Source organism: Ictidomys tridecemlineatus, chromosome 7 (genome assembly GCF_052094955.1).
Source record: "Ictidomys tridecemlineatus isolate mIctTri1 chromosome 7, mIctTri1.hap1, whole genome shotgun sequence".
Lineage (NCBI taxonomy): Eukaryota > Metazoa > Chordata > Mammalia > Rodentia > Sciuridae > Ictidomys > Ictidomys tridecemlineatus.
This window is the reverse complement of record NC_135483.1, coordinates 148,283,040-148,292,867: the sequence shown is the minus strand read 5'-3', so window position 1 is coordinate 148,292,867 and position 9,828 is coordinate 148,283,040. Positions and strand designations below refer to the sequence as shown.

The 9,828-nt window shown below is 30.9% G+C and overlaps 1 protein-coding gene across 5 annotated transcripts in view; it reads right to left on the bottom strand.

Moving 5' to 3' along the window:
* Positions 1-1,667: 1,667 nt before the first annotated feature.
* Ube2e3 (ubiquitin conjugating enzyme E2 E3) overlaps positions 1,668-9,828 on the bottom strand; it is an 84,426-nt gene continuing 76,265 nt past the window's right edge. For all 5 annotated transcript variants that reach the window (XM_078017689.1, XM_078017687.1, XM_078017690.1 and 2 more), the window contains 3 exons: positions 7,244-7,376; positions 3,736-3,883; positions 1,668-2,304 (listed from right to left, as the gene is read on the bottom strand). In XM_078017689.1, the coding sequence (XP_077873815.1) occupies positions 2,207-2,304; positions 3,736-3,883; positions 7,244-7,376 (379 nt within the window). In that variant the 3' untranslated portion in view covers positions 1,668-2,206. The remainder of the gene's footprint in view (positions 2,305-3,735; positions 3,884-7,243; positions 7,377-9,828) is intronic.

The window sequence follows — 9,828 nt, the reverse complement described above, 5'->3', positions numbered from 1 at the left end:
CCAAATGAAGTTTATTATTTCTTGAAAATATATCCTTTTGATTATCTTCTCTCAAACTTAGAAGAATGTACTCTCATTTTATAGGTAGGCTGTCTCATAATACCTAGATACTATTAGCACCCATTTAAAAATGTTGACAGTTCCCTGAAAAGAGAAAGCAGAACAAGCAGAACAAAAATTTATGAGATTAGAATTACTGAGTTTGAGAGATAATAGAAAACAGGGAAATTAATTCAACTCTTATATTTCATATATGAATAAATTAAAACTCAAAGAAGTAACCTATTCAAGGCAACAAAGGTAGTTTGTGGGAGAGATGCAAATATTTTAAGTAACCAATTCCCTCAACTTTGCCCCAGGCCAACAAAGCAAAATAGGTTGGTGGTATTGATTAAATATATAGTAAGACCAGAAAATCCAATCATGGCATCTCCAAATATCCTATTATTTGGCATAATGAAAGATTTTCTAGCATCAAGAAAATATTTACTACTGTAGGACACAGAATGAACAATTTTGGTAATATAGAAAAACTACTTTCTAAAACTCCCCCAGTCTGATAAAAATATTTTTGTTTACATAAAAAGTCTCCACTCTCATTGCACTGACATGGACTCTATTAGATGTATTAGATTTTGCTTAAAATAGTCAAAGCTCAGAGGTTTTCACAGACATAAGCCTCAAAATAGTACCATTTTGCTTGCTGTTTCTTTGTAATAGGATAATTTTGGGGTATGGGTATTTAACTGAAAAACAGATACATAAGTTTCATTTTACTCTAAGACTTCTATGACAAATACTCAAGTAGGAGTCCACTATTCATAGTAATGAAAATGCAACTATAATCATGTTTTGCTTTATTATCTTATAGCAATGTATTTTTTAAGCTAATGATTCAACTCTAAAATTTTAAGATGGTACTCTATTACCATATTAAGGACTAAAGAAGATACTTGCTCCATATACCACAACCTTGATTACATGACCAAAGATAATTATACCATCATGGGGAATGGGAGGAGCACATTAATCTGTTTACATACTCCAATAAGAAAAGCCTGATAATTATTATAATTAATAATTACAGCTAGAAATAAATTAAGTTAAAACTGAGAAATAATACTATGCACATAACACAGTTCTTTTCTACCTTCAGGGCAGACAAGGGTTTTGTGTTCAACTCTGCTTCTGGCTATATTGGTTGGCCAAGTGTCACAGTAAGAAGGGTAAATAAATCATAAAAATTCAAGACCAGAATTAAAAGGAAAAGACACCACACAATAGCTATCAGATCAAAGTTATTATTTGACAATATTGCCCAATGCTGGAAAGAAATCACCAATTTAGAAGCAAAATGTTCTAAATAAGATATTTCTAGACACCTAAGTGAGTCATGGTTTTATTTTCTTTAGCTCAAATACCATATTATCAACGTAAAACTTCATGGTTTAAAATTCAGTTTTGTATATTTAACTTCATTTTATTTTCTCATTAAGATTTAAAGGAAAAATCCTATACTTCAAGATTTTAAATGCTTTCAATTGAATAATTCATTCATTTGCACTAGTCCTTAGTAGCCCATCTTCATATTCACATCTTTATTTCATCAACAATCATCTCTGACACACCTTCTGACAAGACCGACTTCAAACATTACGACAGGAAACTATGCCTTCAGGAGCATGTTTATTGTGTTTGAGATGATACATCAGTGCTCTCTGAGCTACAAAGGGTAAAAGGAAATCCTCTCATTACAAACTGACAAAGGTAAAAGGTAAAACATTTTCACAACAGCATGAACCACATACTCAGAAATAGATCTGGGTTTAATACAAATGACATAATTCCTAGTCATCTACGGCTACTTTTATAACTTCATACAGATAATGAATTAGGCTAAAATGCACTATAATATTTGGTAGACTTCAGGACCAGTATCCTTAGTACATCACAAAATACATTTTGATATCCCAAAGAAGCAAGACTTGCAAGTAGGCGTTTTAAACATAACTAATCTACAGCTACAAAGTTCTACTCTTGATAGCATTTACCTTTTTGGGGAGTCTCCCAGTCTCCAAAGGATAAAAGCAGAGAGTAGAATCAGTATAACATATACACAGAAGTCCGTATTGTAAAGGCTATAAAGATTTGCAGCACAGTGAGAAGATGCCTTCTGCTCCTTCACACTGCATACAAATTATGTGAATTATGTTGCGTATCTCTTGGTCCACTGTCTGGCTATCCTGTCATGTTCTGCTCTGTTGGTCAAATACTGAGTGGCTATGCTTCCAACCAGAGGATCCGCTAGAAAAGTAGAAACAACATTAAGATATTATGTGGGGTCTTAATGGTACAAGTATAACATTATTTTAAAGTAAAACATTTCAGCAGTATCTTTACATATCTTTATATTGATTTTTGAAAGAAAAATGCTTAAAGTAATATGTCCATCTGAATATATTAATATTCAAATTAAGTATTCACTAAAAAATGAATGCTGAGTTAATGGAAAAGATTTCTATAAAAGACATGCCTTTAGTATGCAAAAATTATTTTGTAGTCTTTGCATTTTATTGAACAATAAAAATGCAGTAGGTGGTGTATTTCTGGTTTATTATAGATATTTAAAAAATCACTCTTACGTGGAACCCTGATCTAAGAATATAATGCTATTCAGAATGAAATTTTCCTTCATTCTATACAATATGACTCTAATCACTATATATGTCTCCATTTAAAAAAACATACTTGCCATTTTATTCTAAATAGAATTTTGAAATAGTTGTATCTACGATGTAAACTTTTAACTGATGGTTTGAATTACTTTTTAAAGTACACATAATATTTGAAGTGATCCAAATGATAGTAAAGAAAGTTTTAAAAACTGCCTTCCTGACTCCAACTACTCCAACTTCTCTCTCTCTGGCAAACAATTGTTACTCACTTAAAATATTTCTTTGCAGAGATTTTATATGTAGTCAACAAGCATCTTAAAGACCTTCCCCTGTTGTTAGTTTACATAGAGGCGCTTGATTATTTTTAATAGCTGCATTCTTTATTAATGGACACTCAGCTTATTTCTGTCTTTTGCTTTAATAATGATATAAAAACTTCCATCTATTTATTCATCATATATATATCTAACTGTTGAGCTTAAGGTAACAATAATAGCTGTTAGTGAATTATAAAATATTTAGAAAGAGTTAGCAATTTATTTAAACATAACTAAATAGTAAGATAACATGTGAAAATCCAGATCTGTTTACCTTGGTAAACAAGTCAGTCACCCAGTTAGATATTTCTGAAAAAGTTACAAATTATATACTAATGATGCCAGAGTTTAAATAATCAAAATCTAGTACAGCTCTCATATCAGCTATCATTTTAATGTTCATTACTACTATATTTACTATAACTAACTTTAATCCAAAAAGGGAGAGAGAAGCCCTTCATTACTGAGTAGTTAAAACTCATAGAAGCAGGCAGCAGAGAAAAGAATGCACCAGAGTCAGACACTGCTTCCTTCCTGGCAGAAATGCACTCTAAAGCTACATGTTTTAGAAAGAAGAGATTCTATGAATGATAGTGAAAATATAATTGTAGAGTGGCATTCATAATTTCCTCACAAAATGTTTTATACTCATTTTTCTACACACAGCATTTATTTCTTTATGAACATTTAAGCCAACCAAGAAAATGCACTAGTTTTTGTTTATGCTTATAAAGATTGCTTACCAGGGTTGCAGTCTGTCAAAAGCGAACAAATAGACAGCAAAACCTTTGAAATAGTCAAAGCAGGACTCCAGTTGTCTTTAAGGATGTCCAGACAGATGACTCCCTGACTGTTGATGTTGCAGTGATAGATTCTCGTGCGGAAAGTAACCTAAATAGAGTAACATTAAAAACAAAGAAAATGAATGCACCATTATCAACTAATAATCCATGCTTCATTGTCAACTAAAATTCTCACCAGTAACACACCATGAATGATACTAAACAGCAAATAATTTAACTATAGGTAATCTTGGATTAAAACAATAACAAAGTTAAATAGTTTTGATTCATTTGAATATCTTTGTTTTCACCTGATATAAAAACAACTACATTGGTTTTAAAAGAAAGTAACTGATCAATTAAATCTAAATGAATGATATGGGAATTCTATAAATGTATGCACATATAGAAAGTAAGGGAGAACATGTTTGGGTGCCAAACTGTGAGAATCTGAAGAAGACTTTTCCTTAGCATAAAAGTTACATTAATTTCTTCGTAGAAAGAATCACTATATGGAAAATAATGGAGAAGAATTGAGGGGAAGGTTGATAAAACCATCTATATTACTGGACTTTCTATTTTTCAGCCTTTGATTTTCACAATGGTTTATAGTCTAGTTAGGATTAAAAAAGCACAGTTTTTAGCTAATGGATAAAAGAAACTAATACTTCCCAACATGTGTGAGAAAAGAATATAAATCACAGAACAAATTACTGGCAAGTTTCAAAACAACCCAAAAGATAATTAGGTGGTTAGTTCATAATCTGTAGTTGTAGAAAGAAAAAAATTTTCTCATAGAACTAGGAGTACTGTGAGCTTCAAAATAGAATCTGGGAAGAAAAACTGTTGAAAAAATGAGGAAAAGGGCTGTTGTGGCTCAGCAGTAGAGCACTTGCATAGCACAGACGTGAGATATGCTAGGTTTGATCCTCAGCACCACATAAAAATAACTGAATAAAATAAAGATATTGTGTCCAACTTACAAAATATCTTTTAAAAAATGACGGGAGAAAAAGAGACAAGACACAAACACAATCTCAAAAGACCAACTGTCTAGTGGAAGAAGAGTAGGAAGGAGACCAGCTCCTATAGAACTGCTCTAACACAATACATAGAAGTTATATGTGCATCTAGATATCTAAATTGTAGCTAGTCAAATTAAGATGAGCTAAAAGTGTAAAACACATAGCATATTTCAAAGACTTGGTACCAACAACAGAATGTAAAAGATCTTATTAATATTCTTATATTGGTTACATGCTACAATGTCAATTTTTTTTATTCACCAGGTTAAATAAAATTATTATTAAAATTTACTGTTTATTTCTTTTTATTTTTTTCAATATGGCTACAAAAAATGAAAATTACACATACAGCTCTGCATAATATTTTTATTAGTGTTGTTCTAACATATGGGAATTATATTCATTCAGGTCATTAACAGCTGACTACTAAATAGATATGAAAGTAGTTTACAAATACAATTAATATTTTAATTCCTTTCTGTTATTAATAATGAATTAACAGTAATATTCATGAAAAAAAATAATTAAATTTTTATTATTTTTCATGAAGTTCAACATCTTATGTAAACTTCAAAAAGAAAAAGTATAGTAGAAAAATAATTGTTCCTAACACTAAGATAATACTACAACCCTTATTTGTTTCACTTCCCTAACTACAGACCTCAAGAATGCTTAATACTATATATCACAGCAAAAATATATATATTAAAAATTAGAAAATTAAAATATTGTAATTTCAACAAATATTATTAGCATACTAAATTTTATAAATAACCATTAGCCAAAACAATTATGACAAATTATGTATAAAACTACATTTTGAAATTCTTATGGACAATTTTTATTTTCCATTAAAAGATGCTAAAAAATGTGAAAATATTCAATTAATTTTGTCTACATAATAAAAGTTGTATAAAACACACCTTGCTAATAACTTTCCCCACTAATTTTGCTAACGTTTTAAACCAATTTCCAATATGAAAAATTAGACACGTGGAAGTATCAACTATTTATAAATACAGTCATGAAGTTTGCCAAGTTGAATCACTGAATGCAAATTGAGCATCTAGTAGATATACTGATATTAAATAAGTCAACTAATTTGTATAGTTTGTGGTATTATCAACATGAAGGTTTTCACTTTTTATTTGACTGATTCAGCAAGATGGACTCTACAGACTTGGGTGCATTAAAAAAGACAATTTCAATATTGGTAGATTCTGATAGGATCACACATAGTACAGCACTCAAAACACAGTCTTAACTGGGAGTTAAAGGGCCTTAGTATCTGCAATTTGGGGTAAACACCACTAGGTGGAACTATTATTACATTATAAAATAATGCTTATTTTAAACAAACATTTTTACACATAGAAATATTAATTCACTACATAAATGACAAAGAGTATAGGAAACATAAGGAATTATGTTGAAAAGAAAAATATTTCATGACAGACTTGATAACTTTCTCCTGGCATGTTGGACATCTCTGTAACAAGGGCAAAATTATGTTAAGGTTTAATTCTGGTGATTTTTATCCTTTGGCTTGATCATTCTAAATGAGCAATCAAGAAGAACCCATTCAAGTAATTGTTATATGTCTTAAGCTTTGCAAAATAATTGACAGTCATTACCAGGTTAGAACCCAGTCCTTCTCTGTTATTCATCCAATTTATATTTGAAATTAAATTTGAAACTAATAGCCAACAAAAAGGAGGAACTTATCCTGCCAGATAAGTTCAGATTCCATTACTAGTCATAGCCACAGAGGGCCCAAAATGAGTTTATTAAATATTATCAGTTTTCCATTCCTTTGTTAGGCTTTCTAGTTTTTGCTTACCTATATAGACAAAATTCACATTATTAAATCATTACTTCTGGAAACTGTTAAACAGGCTTTTTATCTTTTCTTTTCTTTTTTTCTACAATCCTGGGAATTAAACCCAGGGATGCTGTACCACTGAGCTACATTCCCACCTCTTTTTATTTTATTTTGAGACAAGGACTTGCTAAGCTGCCCAGATGGCCTAAAACTTGGGATCCTCCTGCCTCAAGACTCCTGCTACACTGTGATTACAGTAATGTGTCACTGCCCCACTTTATCCTAACATTTTCTTAAGGAAGGGTCACATGTTATTTTTTCTTGCTCATATCATAAATTTAAAATTTATCACTTTATTTTTATACAAGGTATAGATCTATTAGTATTAATAAAACTGCATAACCAACTGAAAAAAAGTATAGACTTTATTTATAATTAACAAATCCTGTTGAATAAGAAGTTACTTGTGAAAGAAGTCAATTGAGTTTTAAAATCCTTGATTCTGTGAGTTTCCGTATCAATTCTTAAATAATAAAATTATTATATTAATATGCATTTGAATTCTATGATAACCAGTTTTGGAGAAAGATAAATATTAAAGAATGTATTTCTAGGTTCTTACCTTTGGTGGCTTAAATGGATAATCTGATGAAAACGTGATATCCAGAAAAAACACACCACCTTCATATACAGAACCTGGTGGACCAAGTATGGTTGATCTCCACTCATAAATGTTATCTCCTTTAGGCCCAGCACTACGTAAAAGAAATTAAAATTTATCAATATGTTCATCTGTAAACAATGCGTATTAACACCTTAAAACCAACAAAGTTTAAGTTAAATTAGCAATTGAGAAAAATGAGGGATATAATTTGTTTCTAAGCTATTTCAAAATAGCCCTTTTCATATAAATCTTCATTGTTCATTTTCTAAAAACACTCTCCTACAAACCTCAACACAATACTTTAATCTACAATTTGCATTATGAAGTTGTCAACTATCTCAATAATCCTTTAAAAGCTTTTATTTTTTCCCCTCCAGACACAAAAACCAGTCTTGGTGCCAATTATATCCTGTTTTCAATCTCCTCTAACATGGGTTCTCTTGGCCTTTCACTTTTGTAATTAACATTTTATTGCAGAATATATTCTTATAAAAACAAACAAAACTCATCACTTTTAGCTTGTCTGGTATTTCTTCATGATTAGATGTAAGTAATGCTTTCCTGGTCAGAGCAGCACAAAAGTGTTGTGTCTTTCTCAGTGTATCACATCCAGAGGCACATGATATCCACCTGTTCCTCTTGGGTAATGTTTCATCATGAAGACAAGGTGCTGTCCAATTTACCTACTATTTAATTTACTACTTTACCCCACAACCAGTAAGTAATCTTTGGTCAGATAGTTGAAGATCATGCAAATATCCTGCCCCTTATCAAAATTTCTTCCCTATGATTCACACCCACTTGTGGACTCTTTGAACTTTACTAAAATGATGGCACAATCATGATTGTTCAATTTTAGCACTTTCTCCACACTTAATGATGCATTACTAGTGTGGTCTCATGGATTTCTATTTTCTTCCAGTGTTTTATTATTATTCACCACTGCTTTTTATTATTTTTTTATGCTCATATTTGGCCAGTGGGAACCCTTCACTGACTCCATCTAACATGCCACCATTAGTTTTTAAAACACTTTTCTCCTTTCTGGCTCAACAAAACATTCCAGGCTCCCAGCACTAGAATCAGCTATTTTTTCAGGAAGACCTGGTTCTTTTTAGGTGAAAGTTGTTAGGAAAGTTCTAGGTGCTACTAAGTCATAGTTATATTTTCATACAATGTGCTCACCACTGTAATTTCATTTAGAAAATACAAAGAGAGTTCAAACAAAATCTAAACTCAGAATTACTTGTGGAAAGGCAGCTCTAATACTCCTTAAATTCTCTTCAAGTCTTATAGACCTCTGTTTTTCTCTAATCATTACATAACAAATTATCTTGGCTTCCTGAACATATGTATATATAAAGCTTTTCTTATTTTGAAGTACTTATCATTTTAGAAATCCAAGTTCTACATAAAACAAGCACAAACTACATTGATAAATCAACCATATTAATTAACAACAGAACATTAGTTAAAATGATTGAATTACATATTAATTCTGTAAAACATACTTTTATAAATTGTGAAACTTCAGGTAAGCCATATCATCAATTATCAAATGTATGCTCTAAGAAATGATTCATACCAAAAAATACACAAAGCTTGACACTATAATAAAAGTTACAGGTTGTTTCAATAATCTATATTTAAGGCAGATATATATGAACAATAAATCCTGACTATTGTGGCCTAAATATTTATTTGAAAATAACATTTTTATATGTTTTAAATATACACAGCAACTACAACTAACCATAATAATGGCTGACTATTCTGTCATTTGAGAATCATGTGAATACTCACTATAACAAAAAACATAAAACTGAGAACCAATTTTATGAAAGAAAGAAGTTTAACTTCATCAACAGCATTTCTTTTCCATATTAACTTTCCACTTGGTGATTCAAGGTAATCATAATAAAATTAAATTATAGCATCAGAGCTTTTACCATCACCAGCTGCTCTAGTAAAATGTTTCTGAATGACACCTTTTACGTATTAGGAATAGTACTAACAATGTCAGCAACAGTTTACCCCATCTTTACTATAAGTCAGATATTGTTTAAAAGCACCATAGCACACAATTTCTTTCTTTTACCAACCTTTGAAATGGGAAAAAAGCAAAGAATTTGAAATGGGAAACAAGGCATAGAGTTAAATAACTTTCCATATAGCTCAGAGTTATAAAATGACACAGAATTTAAACAAACTATATGGACTAGTCTATATTTTCCTCTAAGGTTTTAATATATTTCCCAGAAGTACCTACCCAAAGGGAGCTGATATGAAAAAAAAAAAAAAAAACAGACTGTCTCAGAGATATTTTTCTGTATTATCCTTCAGATGGCTGGACTTGACTGAAAAGCATTCAGTTGAGCACAAAATCCTACCTTTAGACTTGAATCTAACACAGAGAGTATAGGATCCATGTTAAATCCCCTCTGCTAGCTGGTGGAAGAGCTGGGATCCTCACACCAAACTCAGTTCTTCAACTTGTTTTCTTCCCACTTAAGGGATACGCCACAGGACAAGGGGTACATTAA